The 23,237-nt window shown below is 56.7% G+C and overlaps 1 protein-coding gene across 5 annotated transcripts in view; it reads left to right on the top strand.

Moving 5' to 3' along the window:
* MYO19 (myosin XIX) overlaps positions 1-23,237 on the top strand; it is a 33,281-nt gene that overhangs the window by 5,541 nt on the left and 4,503 nt on the right. The window contains exons 4-23 of one of the 5 annotated variants that reach the window (XM_027975321.2): positions 1,278-1,416; positions 1,757-1,905; positions 3,335-3,448; positions 9,352-9,484; positions 10,407-10,476; positions 11,027-11,129; positions 11,796-11,892; positions 12,015-12,091; positions 13,594-13,684; positions 14,140-14,311; positions 16,217-16,290; positions 16,871-16,992; positions 17,141-17,254; positions 17,461-17,637; positions 17,953-18,105; positions 18,944-19,051; positions 19,931-20,001; positions 20,841-20,944; positions 22,592-22,707; positions 22,805-22,934. In XM_027975321.2, coding sequence (XP_027831122.2) covers positions 1,278-1,416; positions 1,757-1,905; positions 3,335-3,448; positions 9,352-9,484; positions 10,407-10,476; positions 11,027-11,129; positions 11,796-11,892; positions 12,015-12,091; positions 13,594-13,684; positions 14,140-14,311; positions 16,217-16,290; positions 16,871-16,992; positions 17,141-17,254; positions 17,461-17,637; positions 17,953-18,105; positions 18,944-19,051; positions 19,931-20,001; positions 20,841-20,944; positions 22,592-22,707; positions 22,805-22,934 — 2,314 coding nt within the window. Of the gene's footprint in view, positions 1-1,277; positions 1,417-1,742; positions 1,906-3,334; positions 3,449-9,351; positions 9,485-10,406; positions 10,477-11,026; positions 11,130-11,795; positions 11,893-12,014; positions 12,092-13,593; positions 13,731-14,139; positions 14,312-16,216; positions 16,291-16,870; positions 16,993-17,140; positions 17,255-17,460; positions 17,638-17,952; positions 18,106-18,943; positions 19,052-19,930; positions 20,002-20,840; positions 20,945-22,027; positions 22,139-22,591; positions 22,708-22,804; positions 22,935-23,237 lie in introns of those variants that run through there. The other 4 variants (XM_042255355.1, XM_027975322.3, XM_042255354.2 and 1 more) reach the window with 4 other exon arrangements.

Here is a 23,237-nt window from a genome sequence, read left to right as displayed (position 1 = left end):
GCACACCTTCCCTGCAGCCCCCTGGGAGAAGAGAGAAGTGGGATCACAGGAGGAAAGTGGGGAGAAGTTATGTAAAGCGTTGGTATCAGGGATGGGCAAGGGAGAGTCAGAAACGGCCTCTTCCCCCTGGCGCTTGTTCTTGCCCTCACCTGCTCTCAAGTAGACCGGGGCAGCAGGAGCTAATTAATTAGCCAGGCTAAACTCAGTCTCCAGAGGCCGGTGACGAAGGCATGGTACTACCTCACCGCTGATTTTCCACCTCAAGCTGATAGCGTCTCTTTCAAAAAAGGCCCAAACCCTGGTTCTTTCCCTTCGCAGTACTCCCCACCTCGGGCCTCACCCCCGCCAGCCCAGTAAGGCCGGGCACTGACCCACCTGAAAGCTGGAGTGCTTGGCAGAGGAGAAGGGATCGCATGTATTGATTTCCTGAGTACATGCTTCCCTGATGGCTCAGCGGGTGAAGAATGCGCCTGCACTGCTGGAGACACAGGGAATGAGAGTTTGATCCCTGGGTCGGAAAGATCCCCTGGAGGAGGGCATGGCACCCCGCTCCAGTACTCTTGCCTGGAGAACCCCATGGACAGAAGAGCCTGGCGGGCTACATTCCTATGGAGTCACAAAGACTCGGACATGACTGAAACGACTAACACTTCCGCTTTGAGTACATTCTCTGTGCCAGGCACCAAGGGCTCTGCGTGTTTGCCCGCAGCATCTATCTGTTTGGCTGCATCGGGTCTTGGTTGCTGCATTCAGGGTGTTCATTGCATTGTCTGGTGTCTTTCCTTGCAGCACAGAATCTCTGGTTGTGGCAGGTGCAACACTAGGGCTCTCCAGGTGTGGCCCACTGCGTCCAGAGCACACAAGTTCAGTAGTTGTGGCTTGTGGGCCTAGTTGCTCCGCTGCAACGTGGGATCTTAGTTCCCTGACCAGGACTCAAACTCGCATCCCCAGCGTTGCAAGGCAGATTCTTAACCACTGCTTCACCAGGGAGGTCCCCAGCTAAGTGCTTTGCATATCTCCTTCTTGTTTTTCTTCCAAACAACCTTGTGAGTTGATTCTGTTTTCCTTTATTTACAAACAAAGAAGCCGCCACTTAACCTCAGAGAGGTTAAGAAGCTTTTGCAGGCTTACAGGTCTAGTAAATGGCAGAGGTACGGTTTGCACAACCAGACTGTGATCCCAGAGGCCGTTTTCTATCTCCAGTACAAGCCCTCACCCTGACGGAGCTGCTGGCCGGTCTGAGTCCCCGCGCTTCTGGTCCTGTTTTTCCCTCCCAGGTTAACGGCCATGGTTCAGGCTCTGCTGCCCACGGCGGGGAGTCCCTCAGGGAAGACCTGCAGGAGTTCCTGGGTGGGGAAGCCCCACTGCAACAGCTCGATGACCTCACCAAGGTGAATCCTGTGACACTGGAGACAGGTATGCCTCCCCCTCCCACCCCACCCCATCCCAGAGGGGTGCGCCTTCTCCCAGAGGGTATTCAGTTCCGCTGCCTCAGGCCAGACCGGACGTGGACAGCCAGGTGGGCTGCTCCAGACCCCCGCCTGGCGGCTCCCCCCAGGCTCCCCAACACAGGCTTTGCTCCAGATGTGGGGTTCATCTTAATTAGATCTGTCTCATACCTGCTCATCAGGGAGAGGCTGGGATCTCATGGCTCTTGGCTAATTGCAGAGGGAACTCTGGTAGGTGGGGTGTTGGTCTGTACATGCGGCTGTGTCTCCATCTGAGCCAGAGTTTGCTAACAGCACCCCTGCCTCAGTCCTGAGGTGTCTGCAGGCCCGGTACACGGCTGACACATTCTACACCAACGCCGGCTGCACCTTGGTGGCTATGAACCCCTTCAAGCCTGTCCCTCAGCTTTACTCACCCGAGCTGATGCAAGAGTACCACGCTGCTTCTCAGCCCCAGGTGAGACCCCCCTGCTTCCGAGGGAATCAGGGCTCTCCTCCCCGCAGGCACCTGGCAGCTTTGCTGTCCTTATCTGTGTCTTCATCAGCCATGCTGTCTTTCAGAGTCTACTGGGGCAGTGACCTGCCCACCAGAAGCTCACAGAAGTTTGGACACATGCCAGGAGGTGCAAAATGAGAGATAAAGCAGTATTTGCCTAACTGATTTTGGAACCTAAAATAGAGACATTCTTGTTTGTGAATTTATTAGTTGGAAGGAATTTCCCAAGGCACATTTGTGTATTTAAAAACCACTTTTTGGGGAAAAGAATAAAATTACGTGCGGTAAGGATTGCCTTAGAAAATTCAGCACATGTTCGTCTCCACTGATTGAGATGAGGGGTCACGTCTTACACAAGTGGGGATGAAGCTGGTGCAGGCAGGGAACAGCCCAGCTGATGTTAGCGTGCAGGGAGAAGCCAGAGCAGACTCCAGGGCGGGAGCAGGGTGCTGTGGGGAGAAGCACAGATGGGGCGGGAAGGTGAGCTACTCCAGGGCTGGCGCCAGAGGGCCTGCACCACAGCTCAGAGTCCACAGAGCTGCTTCATCGGGGTGGGAGTGGGGCTGTGAGCGGACCCCACCATGGGGATGAAGCTGGGGGACTTGGGTTAAGGAAGGTGAGATCAGCGGCTGAAGGGTGGGAGGTTTTGTAACTGTCCAGGTGAGCAGTGGGTGGGGTGAGGGCCTAGAGAGAGAGAGAGATGGTTCTGACAGCCTCCAGGATAATGCCCTCTCCCTTCAGGAAGCTGTAGGCAAGCGGTAGAGCCGCACTGGGTCTGCATGGACTAACTCGGCTCATCCAGGGTTTGTGTCCGGATGGGAAGCCAGGGAGGTCTGGCCTGAGAGCCCATCTTACCGACTGCTTCCTCAAAGGCAAAGCCGTGTGATGGTCCCCTCTGTTCCCTCAGTGCCCGGCTTGATGCCTAGCATACAGAACAATTAATCCTTGTTGATGGAAAGGAGAACAGTAACATTGGAATCCAAATCAGATGCCTCTATTTGCTGAGTGGCCTTGAGAAGGTTATTTAACCCATATGAACCTCAGATTTCTTATCTATAAAATAGGGTTGCTTCTTAGGCAATAACTGGTAAGAAAGTTCTTGCAAATTGCAATAACATAAAAAAAGTAGCAGAATAAAACTATTGACATAAGATAAGATGGGAGAATAACGTGTTAATGTCACAGACTGGTCAAGGCCAGCACTGCTTCCAAACAGAAGATGAATGGGTCACGCCCGCAACTGGGCCTCACATTGTTATACCAAGAAGTTTTTCTAGAGGAAGCCTCTGCTGCTGCTGTGGACAGGCTCCCCATTGCAGCCATCGCTGGATCAACCACTCCTCGCAGACAGGGGTTTGCTCCCATGACCTTTCACCCCTTGATGTTTCAGACACTGAAGCCCCACATCTTCACTGTGGGTGAACAGACCTACAGGAATGTCAAGAGCCTGATGGAGCCGGTCAACCAGTCTATTGTCGTCAGTGGCGAGAGTGGCGCTGGAAAGGTAGGCGGGCCTCCTTCCCACCCTGTCAGCTTCATGACTGGCTGGGCGGGCAGACAGGCTGGGCTGGGGCTCCGGGGAGTGTCACTCGTGGAGTCGGCGTGCAGCACTGGGTGGGACCTGGGCAGAAGTCAGGAGCCAGGGGTTCTAGGCCGGCTCTTCCGCCAGCTCTGCCCTGACCCGAGGGGAGAGTCTTTCCTCTCTGAGCCTTCATTTCCTCATGGGAGGACTCTCCCAACTCTGAGAGCCATTTGAAACTAAAGTCAGCAGTTGGGGGTTCCAGCATAGCGTTGAAGATCACATCAGAACAGTATTTAGCTCTTGCAGACCTCAGTTCTTCCATGTGTAAAATGGCAAGGAGGGAAGGACTGGCACGTAGCTCATGGGGGCCTCTGTGCACGTAAGGCGCTTGGTGGCGTGCTTGGCACTCGGCTGCTCTCCTCCAAATTCAGGGTTCCAATAAGGAAGCAGCCTGCCTGCATCTCTGGGCTGCCCTTGATGGCAAGGGCAGTGCGTGGGGCCGGCTGCGGGGAAGGACAGAGTCTCCTGTGTGGCCATGTGGTCCCCAGGTGGCACAGTCAGTCCAGGTGACGCGGACCATTGTGCACGGATGGGTGAGGAGTCGCGCGGCTGTCAGAGGCCTGCTGGCCCGGGCCTCACCCTCTTGTCAAGCCTCACCAGCCACCCCACCCTTTCCTCCACGTTACCTTCTCAAGGGATTCTTTGGACTGTAAACCCACTCTGTCTACAGTCACCCATGAAAGCATTGCCAAGCACCGAGGCAGGTTCTAGGCCCTGGGCTAGCCAGTGAGGAGTAGCAAGGGGAGAAACAGAGATAGCCCAGTTGGTAAAGAATCCGCCTGCAATGCAGGAGACCCTGGTTCAATTCCTGGGTTGGGAAGATCCACTGGAGAAGGGATAGGCTACCCACTCCAGTATTCTTGGGCTTCCCTTGTGGCTCAGCTGATGAAGAATCCTCCTGCAATGCAGGAGACCTGGGTTCAATGCCTGGGTTGGGAAGATCCCCTGGAGAAGGGAAAGGCTACCCACTCCAGTATTCTGGCCTGGAGAATTCCATGAACTGTATAGTCTATGGGGTCACAAGGAGTCTGATGCGACTTAGCAACTTTCACAACAATGCTTGGCCCAGTGGGAAAGTCAGACAAGGAAGCAGATGAAGACTGTACGCTCTAGGGATGAGGCTAGGACTTGAGTACAGAGGTGATCTTCGAGAGCTGTGCCGAGGCTGCTGGTGGGGTGGTGATGCTCGGCTCCTGGATGAAGCCCATTGTCCTCCAGAATTGCTCTGGGGAGCTGAGGCTGGATCTGGCCCCAGACCCAAACTAGCAATATAGTTATATACTTCAAAAATCAAGCAATACTACAGGGCTTACAAAGAAAAACAGCAGCCCTGCCTTGTGTCTCTCAACCCTGTTGCCTGTCTCAGGGGCAACTGACTTTCCATCTTAGCAGTTTGGGTATGACCATCCATGTTTCTAAACAGTGTGCTTATGTAATTAGTTACTGATTTTTACCTTTTGAACCTTCTCTGTTCACTTCCTCCTTTGACGGTGTAGCCCTGTTACCCTGCCCCCAAATGCATATGTAATTATCTTACGATTTCTAAGGAGGTTAATATCTATAGTGCTCATTTACAGCTACGTACATATTGTTCACAGCCAAGCACTATAATATTCTATGATTATATTTCCTTTCTTATATGATTTTTACTTTCTTCTTAATAACTCCCGCATATTTTCACTTGTACAGTTTTCATATACCTGTTCTTTATTATCAAACTTGTCACCAGAACTGGGAAACACCTGCCCAGCTGGCAGGTACAGCAGGTGCTTTTTTTCCCCTGGTGATGCCCTAGCTAGCGCTCTCACGTCTCCTCCATCTGGACTGGTGGCTGCCAAGGGCTACTGGGGCGCTATTACCCGGGAGCTGTCTGCCTCGCTCCGGGGATCCAGAGTGCCGTCTGTCCTACGGTAAATCCCCTGTTGTTGGAGCCCAGGCGCTTCCTCCTCTTGCTTTACTGCCTTGTTTGACTGGAGCATTTTCTTTAGTAGCTTCTCGACAAAGGTCACATGAAGGGCATTTTTTGAGTTGTTTCACATCTGCACGTTTATTGTGCCTTAATTCGACCTGTTGGCTGGATATTCCGATCTCAAGTTGGAAATCACTTTCTTTCTGAGTTTAGAAGTCATTTCTTTATATATTCTTCAAGTGTTGATGTTAAAAGTCCCAGTCCATAAGTGGCAGTTTGTATTTTCTTGGCAAAAGTTTTCAGGGTCATCTTTTCTATCCATAGGTGTTCAAATTCACAGTGACGTGTCTTTTCTCTCTTGCTATGCTGGATACTTTGTGTAGGTCTTTTTAACCTTGAGACTCATGTCCTTTAGTTTGGGAAAATGCTATATGTAATAGTTTAATGATTTACACCCCTTGTTTTCTACTTCTGGAATTCCTATTAGTAGGGAGTTTGATAAATTGTCTAATATCCTATTTTTCTTGCATATTCTTCTATCTCTTAATATTTTGTCGTGTCTTCTGGGAGATATTCTCTAATTTATCCTTCGGTTCTTTTTAATTTTGGATTTTTATTAAGCAGTTTACTTCTAGGAGTTCTTTCTTGTTCTCTGAGTATAATTCTCCCCCAGCATCTTGGCCTTATTTCTTCTCTTCTCTTTGAGGATCTCTCATGGTTTTTACGTGGCTCCTGCCCTTTTCATTTCTGTTTCCTTCTAGTCCTTTTCCTCTTTTGTTGTGATGCTTGCCAGTCACGTAAAAGAGGTTCACCAAGTAGTTGATGATTGAATTTCTGTTCATACTTAAGAGTAAAGCCTTAAGCAACTGATTAGAATCTCTTTGTTTATGGACAGGATACCATGAACATAAGAGACTATGAGAGTCTAGAAAGCTACTTCACCAGGGGTAGCTTTCTAAACCTGTAGGACCCTGAATGCCCATAACTTTTCTCATGAGCTTGTTAGTATCTCCAGAAAAGATTTCATCCAATCTCTTTCCTGAAAGATGGAAACTACAGTTAAATGGAAATGATAAAAATTAAAAACACGAACAACTCCTTTATGCTTATCAGCAGATTAGACATGCAGAAGAATACATCAGTGAACTTGAGAGTGGGTCAATAAAAATCAAAAAACAAAGAGGAAATTGAGAAACAAAGAGAAAAAGTGTGTTCAGGAGCTTTGGTGCAATATCAAATGGTTTACCATACTTGTAATTGGTGTCCCAGGTGAAGAGAGAATGTGGGTCAGAAGTATTAATATCCTAAGAAAATTACCAAAAGGTGGCAACCACAGATCCTTGTTCTTAAATGCAATTGAAAGGAGAAATAAAGTCAAAACTAGTAGTTTGATATTTGTACATTCAAGTACACGTGGAATTGATATGGACTCTCTTCTGAGCCATAAAACATATCTCAATTTGAAAAGACTAAAATATAAACTGTGTTGTAAATATCCTTTGGGTCAAAGAAGTAATCACAATGCATGTTAGAAAACACTTTGAACTGAATGAAAAGGAAAGCACAACACATCAAAATCTGTGCTTTTAAAAAAGAAAAAGCGGTGCCTGGAGGGAGATTTGTTGTAGCTTGTGTTGGAGAGCACGAGAGGCCTGCGCAGCACAACTGGAGAGAAGCCCCACTGGCCACACCCAGAGAGAAGCCCACACGGCCACCAGGGTCCAGCACAGCCAGGAATGAAGGAGTTGTCGCTGCTGAATCGCTGAGTCGTGTCCAGCTCTCTGCGACCCCACGGACCGCAACATACCAGGTGTCCTGGTCCTTCGCTGTCTTCTGGGGCTTGCTCAAACTTATGTCCACTGAGTCGGTGATGCCATCCAACCGTCTCATCCTCTGTCATCCCCTTCTCCTCCTGCCCTCAATCTTTCCCAGCGTCAGGGTCTTTTCAAATGAGTCAGCTCTTCGCATCAGGTGGCCAAAGTAAGGGAGTTTCAGCTTCAGCATCAGTCCTTCCAGTGAATCTTCAGGGTTGATTTCCTTTAGGATTGACTGGTTTGATCTCTTTGCAGTCCAAGGGACTCTCAAGGGTCTTCTCCAACACCACAGTTTGAAAGCATCAGTTCTTTGGCTTTCAGCCTTCTTTATGGTCCAACACTCACATCTGTACACGAGTACTGGAAAAACCATTGCTTTGACTATACGGACCTTTGTCAGCAAAGTGGTGTCCATAGTTCTTAAATAAATAAATGTATTTTTAACAAAACACTAAAGTGGAAACAAAAAAAATAATAAAGTAAATGAAATCAATGGCTGTCTTTTTTAAAGATCAGTAAAATCAATAACCCTCTAGTCAGACTTTTTTATTGTCCATTAGCACAGGATCTTAGTTCCCTGACCAGGGATCGAACCTGAACCCCCTGCAGTATAAGCACAGAGTCCTAACGACTCGACCACTGGGGAGGTCCCCCTCTAACCAGACTTAGAGAAAAGGACAAATTACAAATGTCAGAAATGAAAGAGTAGGCATAACTAAAGATCCCACAGATGAGATTTCTCATTAACTTTATTTCAATAAATTCTCCAATTTAACAAAAGAGTATTTTGAAATATGCAAACAGCTGCAGCTCACACAAGAAGAAATATATAACCTCAATATCTAAATTTCTGAGGCAAATTTAAATCATAGAAAGCCCCAGACTCAGGCAGCTTCACTTTGTGGATTCTTCCAAGTGTTTAAGAACCTGATGCTGGGAAAGATTGAGGGCGGGAGGAGAAGGGGATGACAGAGGATGAGATGGTTGGATGGCATCACCGACTCAATGGACGTGAGTTTGAGCAAAGTCTAGGAGACAGGGAAGTACAGGGAAGCCTGGCGTGCTGCAGTCCCTGGAGTCAGGAAGAGTCGGACACAACTGAGCCACTGAAGGACAGCTACAACCAAGTATTTCAGAGATTAATGTTACCAGTTTCATACAGATTCTTCTAAAAAGCAGTAGAGAGGGAACACCTCCCACCTCAGAGCGAGATCTAAAAAAATATATACCAAAAGAGCAACCAAAAAAAAAAAAAAAACCCAAAACAAAGCTACAACTAAAAACTTAGGTCTAGAGCAGTGACGAGATCCAGAGTCAGTATATAGAAATCTCTTGTGGTTCTCTGTCCTCGTGATGAACAAATGGAAATCAAAATGTAAATAGACCTCAGCGGATATAAAAACAGTGGGAATTTTATAATTAGATTGCCTGAGTATAAATCAGAGCCCTATCATTTACTGAGTAAGTCATCTTCAATAAAATCTAGGTTTTTCTGATGCCCGAGTTTCATCATTTAGAAAGCAGGTGGTGTATAATTGCACCTGCATCTGTAGGGCTGGTGAAAACATATGTGGCTCAGTAGCCTGCTCAGGTCGGCGTGGGTGGTCCTCCTCTATCCCAGGCCCTGTCATTTGCTTTTTCTCTCTTTGGCCGCGCCGAGTCTCTGTTGCAGCTGGCAGGCGTTCTCTAGTTGTGTCCCGTGGGCTTCCCTTGTCCTGGAGCGCAGGCTCAGTAGTTGCCACTTACCAGCTTCTCTAGCGGCTCTTGGACTTAGTTGCCCCACAGCACGTGGGATCTCAGTTCCTCAACCAGGAATCGAACCCTTATCCCCTGCCTTGGAAGGCAGATTCTTAACCGCTGGGCCACCAGAGAAGTTCTCACCACCACCCCCCAATTCTTAAATGCATCCTCAGGAGCTAGGAGAAGCAGAAGTCAGTGTCCCCATCACACAGATGAGGGACACAGTTGAATTCAGCTTTCAGCCCTTTGATGAGCACCATGGATGGCGGACAAGAGGGCAGTCATGGGCCCCCAGTCCCCCTGGCAGGCTCACACGTGGATGGAATGTGGGCACAGCTCCCACAGGGCTGTTTCTGCCGCAGACATGGACATCCCGCTGCCTGATGAAGTTCTACGCCGTGGTGGCCGCCTCACCCACGTCCTGGGAAAGCCACAAGGTTGCCCAGAGGATCGAACAGCGCATCTTGAACTCCAACCCCGTCATGGAAGCTTTTGGTAAGCCCAGTGTCCTCCGCACAGCTCCCCTGCCCTGTCTCCTCTGGGATTTACCACCTTCCGGGCGGGGGAGCAGTGCTTTGAGACCCTCTCTGCGGGGTGGAGAGTGACTCATCATTCACTGCCCTGGATCCACAACCACGCCTCCTGGGTGCCCTTAGCCTCCTTCCAGCGGTGGTAGTATCACTCTGTCGTCCTCTCCGTCTCGCCCAGGCAGAGGGAGCAGAGGTTCAGGAGAGGCTCGCCCAGTCCATGTCCCGTCCTTCTGAACAGCTCCCTGATGGTTCAGAGAAGGGGACGTGTCTGAGGATGCACAGCGGTCGTGTCCATGTTGGCACTCTAGATGCTGCCCCTTACTGTCCACCTCAGTAGTAACCGCTGTTTTTTTTTTGAGGGGGTGGTGGGGCATGCTGGGTCTCTGCTGCTGCAGATGGGCCTTCTCTCGTGGCAAGTGGAGGCTCCTCTGCAGTCGCAGTGCACAGGCTTTTCATTGCAGTGGCTTCTCTTCTTGAGCACGGGCTCTAGGCGAGCAGACTTTGGTAGTTGTGGCACATGGGCTTAGGTGCCCCGAGACACATGGAATCTTCCCGGACCAGGGATCAAAAACCTGGGTCTCCTGCATTAGCAGGAGTATTTTTAACCCTTGGACCACCAGGGAATTCCCAACGTCTTGTTTTTCATCCTTTCCCTTCAAACAAAAATCCCTGACTGCCTAGATTGGCTCCTCCCACTTTGCCAGGAAGTTCTAACCCAACTGAATCACACTTGCTAAAAGCCCAAGTGCCCAGTCCCTAGCCCTGTCCCCTGTGACCCGGAAACCAGTAGAGGGGCCTGTCGGTGACTTGAGGATAGCGACGTGGCCCCGGCAGACCTGCGGCCACCTTAGCCCGTGGGGCCTCTGAACAGAAGCTGTGGTCCGTAGGGAACGCGTGCACGCTGAGGAACAACAACAGCAGCCGCTTCGGGAAGTTCATCCAGCTCCAGCTGAACGGGTAATCTCTGCGGCCGCCCTGGCTGCTGGGGGCCGGGTGGGCTCAGGGGCAGTGCCCAGCCTGGGCGGCCGCCGCGGACAAAACCCCGCCGCTCCTGGCAGGTTCTTACGTGAGGTGAGTGAACCTGCGTGTACACTTTGAACCTGGGAACTCTAGCTGCCCCGGCCCGAGGGACCCAGGGACAGTGCCTGTCCTGACACGCGCCTTCTGGCTTCTGCCCTTCGCGGAGACTGCTAGTTAAAACTGTCACCTCTCGGCCGCATCTCTGAGCCTGAGGCTGGGGCTGCTGTTCCTGCCTTGGGCTGGGGCAAAGTGAGGCACCGAGGCCTGGGCCCTGTCCCTGAGCTGGTTGGAGGGGACTATCCTGGCCTATTCCCTCCCTACCCCTGTCCCCACCCCAGGACCTGCTGAGTGGTCCTCCCGAGTCCTCATGATCCCCTTTCCTTAAGTGAAAGAGCTGGGGCGAGGCTGCAGCCTGGCACATAGTAAGTTCCCAATAAATGGCTCTGGAATGAACAGGCTACTAACGGGCCAACCTGCTTGTGCCCAGGGCCCAGCAGATGACGGGAGCTGCAGTTCAGACCTACCTCCTGGAGAAAACTCGAGTGGCCTGCCAGGCCCCCAGCGAGAGGAACTTCCACATCTTCTACCAGGTGAGTCCCAGGCGGGGCCCGCAGCTGCCCAGGTGCAGCATGGAGAAGGGTCTGTGCCTCTCAACCTACCCACCCCCCCCGCCCGCCTTGCTTCCTGCCTCCTGTTCGCCCGGCTTTCAGCACTGCCACCCTACTTACTCCCACAAACCTCGCGTCACACTCACGCCTCGCCCTGGCCCTCAGCTCCCAGGGCAGTCCCAGGCCTGGAGGTGCGCTTGCCTTCTCTTCCCGTCAGAGGGTCCTTGGGGCTGGGCCTGTTTCCACATGGGAAACGCTCACCTTCAGACTGAGGGCTGTCCTGGAACGGCAGCTGCCTCCACCAACCGAACAAGGCCTTCTCTAAACCTTGCCCCCTCCATCAGACCAGGGGTCCCCCGAGGCATGGACAGTGTCTCTCTGCTCTCAGATCGGGACCAGGGGCTCCCCAGACAGGGTTAGGGTTTCCTCATGCCGCAGGCCCCATCAGTGAGTGGGGTTTTTTTGCTCCGAGTGGAGACTCCCAGAACTGTTTGCTGCTGCTTTCGCACCCCCGCCCGCCCGTGGCTCCCTTCAGGGGCCTCTGGGTCTTGTGGTATGGCTGCTGCTACCCCCCCTGCCCACCCAAGCCCATGCAGGCCTGGGCATCCCCAGGACCCCCGCCTCAGCCACCCGCCTCCACCCCCACAGATCTACAAAGGAGCCCACGCGGAGGAGAGGGTCCGGTGGTGCCTCCCCGAGGGAGCCACCTTCTCCTGGCTGCCCCACCCAGAGAGGACCTTGGAAGGTAGGGGGAGCCTTGCCCGGCGCCCTGGGCTGGCCCAGCAGCACCCACACATCCCCCCAGGGCCCGCCGCCCCCGCTGACCTCGGGTCCTGACACAGGGCTGTGGCTCGGATTCCTTTACAGAGGATTGTTTCGAGGTGACCAGGGAGGCCATGCTTCATTTGGGCATCGATGCCCCCACCCAGAACAACATCTTTCAGGTCAGAGGAAAAGCCACACCACTCAGTTGTGGCGGCGGTGATGGGCAGCCCCCTTCGAAGGGCCCTTCTCTCGACTCGGGAGTCTCTTTCCCTGAGGATCTAGGACTCTAGGCTCCGACAGCACCATCGCCAGGAGAAGGCGACCACCTCTCTGCGCGGCGGAGCCTGGAGACAGGGTGTCAGGGTGGACGGGGCAGAGCACAGAGCGCCGCAGAAGAGACCAGCACGGTGGTCCCGGAGGTCAGAGGGAAAGTGCCTGGATCAGTTGCTGCTCTGTTAACTCAGAGCAGAGCAAGCAGTGCTGCCGCGTGTTTGTCTAGCGTGTTAAAGCTTCTAAATCGTCACTCTTAGCTCACTTGTGTTTTTCAGCAGTTCCATGGGTATGGAGATTATTCCCTTTCCATGGCTGAGACCTGCCCAAAGCCAGACAGCACTCGGTGGTACAGTTTGTTGGGATGTGCTGGTTCCAACTTCCCACCTCCTTCTTCCTCCTGGGACTCAGTGCTGGCCCAGGCGAGCCGGGCCCAGTCACCCCCAATGGCAGCTTCCGTCTGCAGGTGGTGACCCCTGCAGAGCAGTGGGGTGAAGTGTGGCCTCCATCTCCACGTGGGGGCTGCTTAGGCAGGGGAGGGGGGTCACAGCCAGTACAGGCAGCTTGGCCAGAGGGACGGCACAGGGAACAAGCCCAGGGCAAGTGGACCACCCAGGAGTCTGGCCAGGAGTGCGAGCTTGAGGCCAGCGTGAGCCCTGGCCCATCCACAATGCCCATCAGCATGGCGGTCTCCTCCTGAGGTGCTTGTGGCTTGGAAGCCGGGAGCATATGGAGCCACCCTTTCTGGGACCAGACAGGGATGGGGGGAGAGGCCCTGCTCTACTGGTGCCTGGTCCAAGGGTTTCCAAACTGCTGGACCTGGGGGTCCTCTTCCTTCAGCCCCCAGAGGCTCCCCCGAGTGGATCGCTGAGTGCAAAAGCAAGGGAGCACCCACTGTACAGAGACCAAGCTCGCAGCTCCTTCCCTGGGCTGGGCTGGGCTATCGGAGCCGAACAGTGTTGGGAAAGGGCCAAAGGGCACCAGAGCCAAGCCCCCAGCAGCCACCCAGAAGTGGCCTGGGCCACAGGAGACAGCCTGCTCCTGGAGTGGGAGACAGAGGGTCAGACTGGGTGGCGTGGCGCTCCCTCTGGCTGCCCCAGGAGGGATCGGAAGTCGGACTGCCTGGGCTCCACCCTGGGCTCCTTCTCCTTTACCAAGTGTGGGCTTTAACCTCTGCTTGCGGCGTCTCTGCCATGGGCATCACCATAGCACGTGCCTTACTGGTTACACGAGACGATGCGTATCAGTTGTGCAGAGTCCTGCCTGGCTGAGTCCGGGAGTAAGTGGGCAGTAAATGAGAGCTGTTGCTATTCCACTATCGTGATTCTGTTTGGCAGGAGAGAGACCCTTCCCAGGCTGGGCTCCAGCCCTTGAGAAGGTGCCCACTGGGTGTCCTCTCCTGCCCCCTCAGGCCCTGGCTGGATTGCTGCACCTCGGCAACACCCAGTTTGCTGACTCAGGAAATGAAGCCCAGCTCTGCCCGCTGGTGGATGATGCTCAGTGTGAGGGCGAGGACGGGGGCCCTTGGTCACACTGCCCAGGAGCAAGGCAGGCCCCGACCGGAGGAGGGCCAGCGTGTGGTGGGATCGGGTGCAAGGAGGCCAGAGGGTGCAGTTTGGGATCTGTGGCCCTGAAGCTGTTGCTGTAGGGCCCTGCCCTGGAGGGGTTCCTCCTCACCCCAATTCTGCTGAGGCAGACAGCCTCCTTACAGATGAGAAAACGAGAGCTGGGGCGGGTGGGGGCGGTTGGATTATGTAGTGCTTTATCCCACTCCTGGCCATGTGGACTGGGACACAGCAGTCCTGGGTTCAAGTCCTGCCCCTGCCCCTGCTGAGTCTCTTCCCTCCCCGTTCCTGAGTTTGCTCTGCCCCACTGAGGGGGTCACGGCTGCACCATGCTGACTTCCCGGGGCCTTGTGCAGAGGGCTGTTTGGACAGAGGATGTTTGTGCCTCCCAGGCTCTGTTGGGACATCAGCCTTGCTGCTGGGGCTCCTGGAAGATCATCTGCTAGAAACACTGCGGATTCGAACCATCCGGGCGGGCAGGGGCCGGCAGGTGTTCCGGAAGCCCTGCTCCCAGGCCGAGTGCGATACCCGCAGAGACTGTCTGGCCAAGCTGGTCTATGCACGGTGAGCGTTCCGGGCCCTGCCCTCCTCCCAGATGCCCCCAGTCTGGAGTTGGATCAGACGGAAGCAGACGGGTTCCCTGCCCTGTTCCCCAGCCCCGGGGGGACAGCAGGGAGTGGCTGCTGGGCTTCCTGGAGCAAAGCCCTTGGCTCGATTCCAGAGGGCTCTGCCTGGGGAAGTGGCCACAGCCTGGCCTAGATTCAGCGTGTTGTTCAGGGACAGGAGCCTGCCTTCACCTTGGCGATGGGCGAGGAAGGCCTGCCTGGCTGGCCGCTGGCAAGGCCGGCCCAGAGGTGACGTGAGGTCCTCCCAGGTCCAGGCGCAGACCTGTGGGTAAACAGGCTCCTGGGTCCCTGCCCTCGTGCTCTCTGTAGTGGGGTTTTGATAGCTGCTGGTAGAGCCGGGAGTTTAGCCCTCAGCCTTGAGCAACACTGCAGGGAGTGGAGCCCAGAACAGGGAAGGTGGGGGTCGTGGCCTTTCCCTGTTGGTTCTGTGGGCATCTCCACCCTCCAGGCATGCGCTTGGGGGCATTTCTCACCCTGGGCTCTCAGACCCTTCAGGATGCCCCTGAGGGTATCTGGGGCCCAGGAGTCTCTGAAATTATGGGACAGAACACCTCTGTGTGTACGTGTGCACACATCTGAGTGCTTGGGCAGCTGGAGGGACGGTCCCGTTGCTTTCATGAACTGCTCAAGAGCTAAGAGCCTGACCAGCACTGCTGAGGGAGTCGGAACCTCTGAGGGAAAGTGGCCCAGGGCCCCTGGGCCCAGACTGAACCCAGTTTAGCAAGGGGCTCCGTTCTCACTCCCTTGAAGCAAATTTCAGGTCAGAATTTCAGGGCAAAGATTTTTAAAGGTTTTGTGTCAAATGACTGCAAAATGGGTAGATAAAGCATGCCGGTCACAGACACGGTGAACCTCTCACTACACACAGCAAACAGGTATCACTAGGTCTCTTGTTTTTACTACCTCACATGGATATTTGAAGCCCTTATTGCAAAAATAGAAACCGTTTAAAAATTTGCAGAGCAGTTACTTAAAGAAGCCATAAGGAAGAAAACCCTTGTATCATGCCGTACGTGTCACCACGTTGGACGGCAACCATTCCATCGTCTCAGGGGCGATGGTTGCAGAGTGCAGGGTGTCACTGTCCAACTGGGGTGACGGGGTGCCCTCATACAGGACAGAGTAGGGGGATGTCGCGGGGCCTTGAGCTCTGGCCTCCACTGGCCGAGGTTTGCAGGGGAGTCCAGTGAACTCAGTCCTTTATAATCCCACCCAGGCCTGCCCCTCCACCCCTTCTTGTCAAGACGGCAGCTGGGTGTCAGGCCAGTGACTGAGGCGCACCCCCACCCTGTCCAGCCCCAGTGTTCCACAGCAGACCTCAGCGATATGAGTCACTTTCAGACCACCGCAATAAAGCGAGTCGCACAAATTTGTTGGTTTCTTAGTACATAGATAAGGTGTATATACACTGGATGGTAGCCTGTTAAGTGTGCAATAGCTTTATGTCTGAAAGAACAACGTATAATAATTTTAAAATAGCACTGTTGGAAAAGTGGCACGATAGGCTTGTTCGATGTCGAGTTGGCACAGACTTTCAGTCTGTAAGCAGGCGGTAAAGGGAGTTTACTGTGATGTGCCTGCAGCTGGTCCCCTGCTCACTCTTGCTGTGAACCAGCCAGGCTTTCATGTGCCTGGGAACACACGTGACCCCAGCCTGCAGATGTAGTGGGCTGGGACAGGATGGGCGGGAAACCAGCGGAGAGGGTTTAGCCCTTGACCTTTCAGGCTCAGAAGACAGGCCCTCCATCCAAGGGTGGTACCCAGGCGGGAAGGGCAGTTCTGCCACCCTTCCAGCTCAACTGGACCCCTCTCACCCGAACCCCCCACACACACACACCAACAGGCTGTTTGACTGGCTGGTCTCAGTGATCAACAGCAGCATCTGTGCCGCCCCCGACTCCTGGACCACTTTCATAGGTAGGTCGGGGGACCCTGGACAGAGCAGAGCGCAGGTCTCCTGCGGGCCTCTGGGCAACTCCTGCACCCATCCCCTCCTGCTCCACCAGTGTGGGCCAATGTCGCTTTCTCCGGTGCCCGTGTCTGGCCATCCCTAGCTCTCCAGGCAGGCTCAGCTGGTGCCCGGGTCACGAGGGCCCCTTCACCCCCTGGAGACCCAGATCCAGTCTCAGGAGAGTAGTGAGGAGCAGCGAACGGGCTCGAAGGGCCTCGGGGGGGGATTTGAGAACATCTTTGGACCCTGGGTGGGACAGTCAGGTAGGGGAGGAAGCAAAGCTCAGAGGCATCAGTAATGTTGGCTAACAGAATGGTGAGCACTCAGACTGGGTGGGACACGGGGTCCCTGGGTCCTGGTTCCCTCACACCTTCGGCCTCTTCCTGCTGAGTTCTGAGGGGCAGGAGGTGGCGATGGGAACCGCCTCCCTCCTTGGGGTGGGGTAGAGTACCCACTCGGTTCCATCCTGAGGCTGCCAAGGGTGAGGCCTCACCCCAGGCCGCTGTAGCCCCACAGTAACCCCCACGGGTTCCCCCGGCCCCCCAGGCCTGCTGGACGTGTACGGGTTTGAGTCATTCCCCAACAACAGCTTGGAGCAGCTCTGCATCAACTACGCCAACGAGAAGCTGCAGCAGCACTTCGTGGCTCACTACCTCCGGGCCCAGCAGGTGCGTGGTGGGCGGCCCACGGCCTCGCCCTCTCCCCGGCCCCCAGCCCCGGCCTGGGTGCCGCTGGGCGCCTTCACTTCCCTCTGTGAGTGCCGAGGCCAGCAGGGGGTGACCCACCAGAGCTCAGACCCCTGCCCTCCACCCCCAGGAGGAGTACGCAGTCGAGGGCCTGGAGTGGTCGTTTGTCAGCTACCAGGACAACCAGCCCTGCTTGGATCTCATCGAGGGGAGCCCCGTCAGCATCTGCTCCCTCATAAACGAGGTGGGAGGGTCGCCGGTGTGCAGAGGCCCCTGGGCGGGGCTTTGGGCTTTTCCTGGGACCCCGAGGCCCACCGTGTGCCTCTTTCTGTCTGTCTGCTTAATGGGTTCGCCTGCCCTGTGAGCCCGCCGTTGCAGGGGTGCCGTGGTGCTCCCATGGGTGGGTTCCCGCACCCCTCTGCCCTGCAGCTGACTGCCCGCCCCACACAGGAGTGCCGCCTTAATCGGCCAAGCAGCGCAGCCCAGCTCCAGACGCGCATCGAGAGCGCCCTGACCGGCCGCCCCCGCCTGGGCCGCGACAGGCTGAGCCCGGAGCCCAACTTCATTGTGCTGCATTACGCGGGGCCCGTGCGGTACCGCACCGCAGGCCTGGTGGAGAAGAACAAGGTGAGGGCCGGGCCGTGCCCAGTGTCACCTGTGAATCCAAAGGCGGAGGCGTCGCCGCACGTGTGCAGAAGCATCCACGGTGTCCCCTGCCTGCCCCGACATCCTCTCGGGGTCTAGGGTCACCTCTCGGGCCCACCTTTCTGAAGTCTCTGCTACTCCGGCACGACCTGCCCGGAAACAACCCGCCTCACACAGCGTCTCCTGACCTCCAGGCTCAGACGTGGGCCAGCCCTCCTCCTGGAGCCCCAGTGAACAGGGCCGGCAGCTCCCCCCAAGCCCTCCACCCTCACCCGCTGCCCTTTCCTTTCCCCATAGGACCCTGTCCCCCCGGAGCTGACCAGGCTCCTCCAGCAATCCCAGGACCCCCTGCTCAAGGTGCTGTTTCCTGCCGACCCCGAAGAAAAGTCCCAGGAGGAGCCCTCCGGGCAGAACCGGGCCCCTGTGTTGACCGTGGTGTCCAAGTTCAAGGTGGGTCTGGCGGCATTGACACCACGTGCTCTCTCATGAGTGTCCAGCATTTACCGAACACCTCTTGGGATCGGGGCTGTGCACCCAGAGCACGGCGGAGCCCAGAGCCATGGTCCCGGTTTGCGGTAGAGACGGGAACCTGACAGATGAACTGGGGGTCTGTAGTTGGCGTGATGGGAAGCCTCGGGCCCGTGGGCGGCGGTGTGCCCTCGCCCTCCGCCGATAGAGCGATCACGAAAGAGCAGCGGCTGCTGAAGCTCCGTGGCAGCCGGCTGCCAGCCTCCTCGCTTCCGGACGGACTCTGTCCTGGGGCGCCGTGGGCTGCTCCCAGCCCCGCCCCTCGGCCCTCCCCTCGGCTCTGCGGCACTCCCACCCTCCTGCCGCCCCTCTCGGTTTATTCCTTGTCCTGCTTCCGACCGATCTTCTCATCACCTCCCGGGGCCCGGAAACACCTCCTTGTCCAGCCTCAGACACGCCCCTGAGGGCCTGCCCCGTGTCTGCGAGGCCCAGCGCTGTGAGATGACGGTGGACAGCTGTGTCGTAGCCCCGGCACACACAACAGGCTTAGTAATGACAGGAGTCGCCTGAACGAACGACAGGGGTTCTGAGACGGTTCCCTTCTGGGAAGGTTGCCCTGGTTTTGTGGGGGGAGCCTGAGACTAGATGCAGGCAGATGGACCAGGTGGAGGGTCACAGGTCAAGAAGGGTCCCTGGGGGCGTGCTCTGGGTATACCCAGTGAGGGCCGCTGGGAGTCATCCTGGGTGTGTAAGGGTCCTGGTCTCCGGGTTGCCCAGCCGATGCCCCCCTGCAGCCTGAGCCACAGTCTCTCCTCTGCAGGCCTCCCTGGAGCAGCTCCTGCAGGTGCTACGCGGCACCACACCCCACTACATTCGCTGCATCAAGCCCAACAGCCAGGCCCAGGCGCAGATATTCCACCGAGAGGAGGTAACACACTGGGCTGGAGCTGCTTCGTGGAGGGTCCCATTGTGCCGAGAGGCTGGAGGGGTGAGAGACGGACGTCTGCTCCAAGTGGAATGGCGTGAGGAAGGGCTTCTCTCCCCAGCTCTGGCAGGACAGTCGTGTACGGTGGTGTGGCCTACTGCACAGTGGCCCAGCCACAGCGGCGAGTAGGGGCCACAGTGCATCATGCTCTCTGCTCGCCAAGTCACGTGCCCTGAAGGACAGGCGGCCCAGAGGAACGGGTGTCTTTTGTGATTAGCTGAGAGTCTGCATCACCTTACAGACCAGGCACAGGGCTGGTTCTGATGAGGGTGTATGTAGTTCCTAAAATTTGCTCAGAAGCACTGTGTGGCCAGCAGCTGCCCTTTGGCCTGTGGAGGGATGTGGGTGAGGTGCGAGAGCTGGAAGGTGCTGGAGTGGGCCCCACAGCCACATGGTTGATGTGGCCTTAGGGTCCATGGCCAGGATCATGGCTGTATGGTAAAGACCTTGGGTGGGTCCCGGAAGCGTCTTCACAGTATAACCTCCCCCACCTCTCAGCTGTGACGCACTGTGTTGTCTGCAGAATATAAAATAAATAAAAACTAGGAACTGGATCAGGCTACGTTGTGAAGCAGAGTTGGAAGCAGTAAGACGGCCAGCACCGGCCTCCACTGTACCAGAAGCCAGGCTTCACATAAAGGGATCTGGAGCCACTGGGACCCCTTCTAGCAGGGAGAGTCTCTCCAGGTCCCTTGATTGCTCGCTGCCCCAAAGGGTGTCCGCCCTCACGGGAGCCCGCGGCTCCCTGCCAGCGGGGCCACTGATGGCGTGGCGTCTGGGGCCTCTGGCCCCTGCTGCCCACGCCATCTCCCCTCCCCGCAGGTCCTGAGCCAGCTGGAGGCCTGTGGCCTCGTGGAGACCATCCACATCAGTGCCGCCGGCTTCCCCATCAGGTGAGTGGGTCGGTCTGTCGGTCCGGCACTGGGGCGGGGCGGAGCCAGGGTGGCGCTCAGGCCACGCCCAGCAGACGCGGAGATGGAGTGAGAGGCAGGCCCGCAGAAGTCGGCCTGGAGCTCGGGGGCTGTGCTCACTTGCTGTGCCCTGGTTTGTGGAGGCACCGGGTCTGCCCTACAGTCAGGAGAGAAGGGAGGACGTGAGTGGGAGATGGTTACCGATCCTCCAGGTGCAAGGCTGGCCTGGTGAAAGAAAAGGGGTAGAAGTGGACTGTGGCGTGGCTGTGGGAGTGGGACCTGGGCTGATGGATGGTGGGTCACTGGGGAGCGGAGCGGCCGACTTCCAGGCCACAGAAGCAACTTCCAGCTTCCATCTGAGGCAAATGGGTGAATCGGGACAGTTGCTGACACAGGATGACCTGGGGGGACGCCCAGGGGTGGGGAGTCAGGTTTGAAATGTTGGGGCATGAGGGACTGTTCTCGGTGACTTTTAACAGCATGAGCAAGGAGGAGACCCAGGGTGAGGCGGGAGGTGTGAGGCCACTCCCTGAGGGATGAGAAGCCAGCAACAGCCTGGAGGGAGTTGGGGGTAAAAGAGGAAGCGGGGCTGCGGGTGTCCTGGAGGCTGAGAGCGAGTGCACTCTGTTAAGGCCTTGCGGAGAAAAGCAAGGCTCCATCTGGCAAAGGCCAAGGCTGGCTTCCCGCCAAGGGAGCCCAGTGACCTCATCCATGCAGTGGGCACAGCAGGGCAGTGTCTCACGGGTGGTCGAGCAGAGTAAACAGTGAGCCGGCTCCCCGCTGGTCACTCTGATTCTCCTTCCACCTGTCTCGGCTTCCAGGGTCTCTCACCGGAACTTTGTGGAGCGGTACGAGCTACTGAGAAGGCTCCGTCCTGCCACAACCCTCGGCCGCCATGGCCCGTGTCCTGATGGAGGGCGCTCAGGTGAGGGCACCCACTGGCCAGTCATCTGTTCACCCAGTTCCCTGGGCACCTACTTGGACCATCTCAGGGCGAGGGCCTGGGGCCTCAGAGATGCGTAAGACACAGTCCTGCCCTCATGGCTCTTGGTCCAGTGGGAGAGACTGAAAGAAGGCAGTTAAGCAGTGAGGAAAATGGCGAGACAGAAATGGGATGCTGTGCGTGGTGAACCAGGAAGGCTTCCTGGAGGAGGTGGCGTCTGAGGTGGGGTGGGACTAGCTGGGTGAAGGCACTGCATGGACAGGAGACAGCACCGTGTGTGTGAGGAGCTCCAGGCTGTTGAAGCTTGCTGGCTCCTGGGGATAGAGGACAGTGAGGCGAGGCTGGGGGCAGGCGGACCCCAGTCCCAGAAGCCGGACAGTCTCCAGATAGATGGGAGGCACTTCCAGCCTGGGGCTTTCCGGAGGCCACTGCGGGGTGGGGCCCTGAGTGGCCAAAGGGGAGAGAGGCTCTAGATGTGGGCACAGTTGGGAATGTTGGGAATAAATTGGTCGGACTTGGCTAGCACTGGATTTGATGTAGGGAGGATTAGCTAGGCCCGGCCAGCAGGGAAGAGTGGTCGGGAAAGGGCTTTCTTTTGGGGGCAGCTGCCGGGCCAGGCCTGGCCAGGGGGATGTCAGGAGAGGCCTGCTCTTCGGGGGGTTGTCTGTCGCACTTGGCGTCACTGAGGCTGTGAGAGCAGGTGTGAAGACCCTGGGCAAAGGCCAAGGACGGGGCAAGTCCCCTCAATACACCCACACACACACACACACACACACACACAGACACACACACAGACACAGACACACACACTTGGGCAAAGGCTGCCGCGTCCTCCCAATACATTCACACACAGACACACACACACCTGGGCAAAGGCCAAGGACGGGGCGAGTCCCCCCAGCACACCGCCCCCCCCAGCCTTGCCCCGGGGCCCTGCACCCGCAGGCACAGTTCTTCTTTGGATCTCCCATCTCTCGGGCAGTTTTCCCACTCCTTTCATCCTTTCTCCCCACCTCTCCCCGCTCTCCCTGCGGTGTGCTCTCCTGTTCTGTCTCTTGCCCAAAGCCCCCCGGGCCCCTGGTCGGCTTTGCTGCTGTTTCTCATCTGCTGCGTCGCCTCTGGCTGCCGCTGTCTCCAGAGAGGCCCTGGGCAGCTAAAGGTGGTCAGAGCCCTCAGGTAAACCCTCCGTCTGCAGGAGCTGCCCTGCCAGGTGTGGGGGGCAGGCAGGGCCTCCGCTGGGGTCTGGGGATCTGTTCTCCACTTTCCATCCGGGGCGGGAGGGCTCGGGGGCAGAGGGGGAGGCTGGGCTGCCCTGTGCGGCCCTCAGCATGTTTGGAGCCTTGGAAACAGGCTGGCGAAGCAGCGTGGGAGTCTAGGCACCAAGTGCCCCCTGCCCGAGGGGACCTCCAGGGTGGGGGCTGCCGGCCAGTGCAGGGCACAGCCTCCAGGGGGACCTCGAGATCCCTTGGGGCAGCCTGGGGGACAATGAGAAGAGGCCCCCTCTGGCCTCCTCCCCAAAAGGAAGGAAGGGATGTTGAGAAGCAGGTGCAGCGGGAAGGAAGCCTGTGGTACGTCAGGGGGACGCTGAGGGGATGGTGACACGCTGACGGGCCATGTCTCCATCCTCAGAGCGCCCTCCGTGCACCGAGCCGGCCACGCTGCGGGGCCTCCTCCAGGAGATCCTCCACGCACTGCCAGCCCCGCTGCACTGCGGCAGGACCAAGGTATTCATGACCGACTCCACGGTAAGCGGGCCTGGGGTGAGGAGCTGGCGGCCACAGGCCTGGGTGGAGGACGGGGAACGCAGGAGGCTGAGGACCTCAGCGGACGCCCTTCCCCCAGCTGGAGCTCCTGGAGCGCGCGCGTGCCCAGGTGCTGGAGCAGTGTGCCCGCCACATCCAGCGTGGCTGGAGGAGACACCGGTGCCGCACGCAGGCCAGGCGGAGGCGGGCAGCTGTGCTCATCCAGGCAGGTAGGAGGGGGCCTGGGGCACATGGCCCACACTCACGGCCAGCAGGTGGGCCCAGGGGCGGCCATCTCTGCAGCTGCACATGGCCCCACAGGATACCCGTTTCCCTTGAGACGCTGCTCCTAGAGTCCCCACAGGCCAAAGCGGCCTGTGTCCCAGCCTCTAGATGTTAACTGCATGACCCTGTGGTGTGCTGGGCCTCCAATTCCCTGTCCAGCTCACCCAGAGCACCCCCAGTTCAGTGCAGACCACGTCCCACCCCAACTAAGGGTGCTCCATAGGTGGCAGAGGCTCAGAAGTCGCCTT

This window comes from Ovis aries, chromosome 11 (genome assembly GCF_016772045.2).
Source record: "Ovis aries strain OAR_USU_Benz2616 breed Rambouillet chromosome 11, ARS-UI_Ramb_v3.0, whole genome shotgun sequence".
Taxonomy (NCBI): domain Eukaryota; kingdom Metazoa; phylum Chordata; class Mammalia; order Artiodactyla; family Bovidae; genus Ovis; species Ovis aries.
The sequence above is the reverse complement of the archived record's forward strand: the minus strand, read 5'-3'. Positions and strand labels throughout refer to the sequence as shown.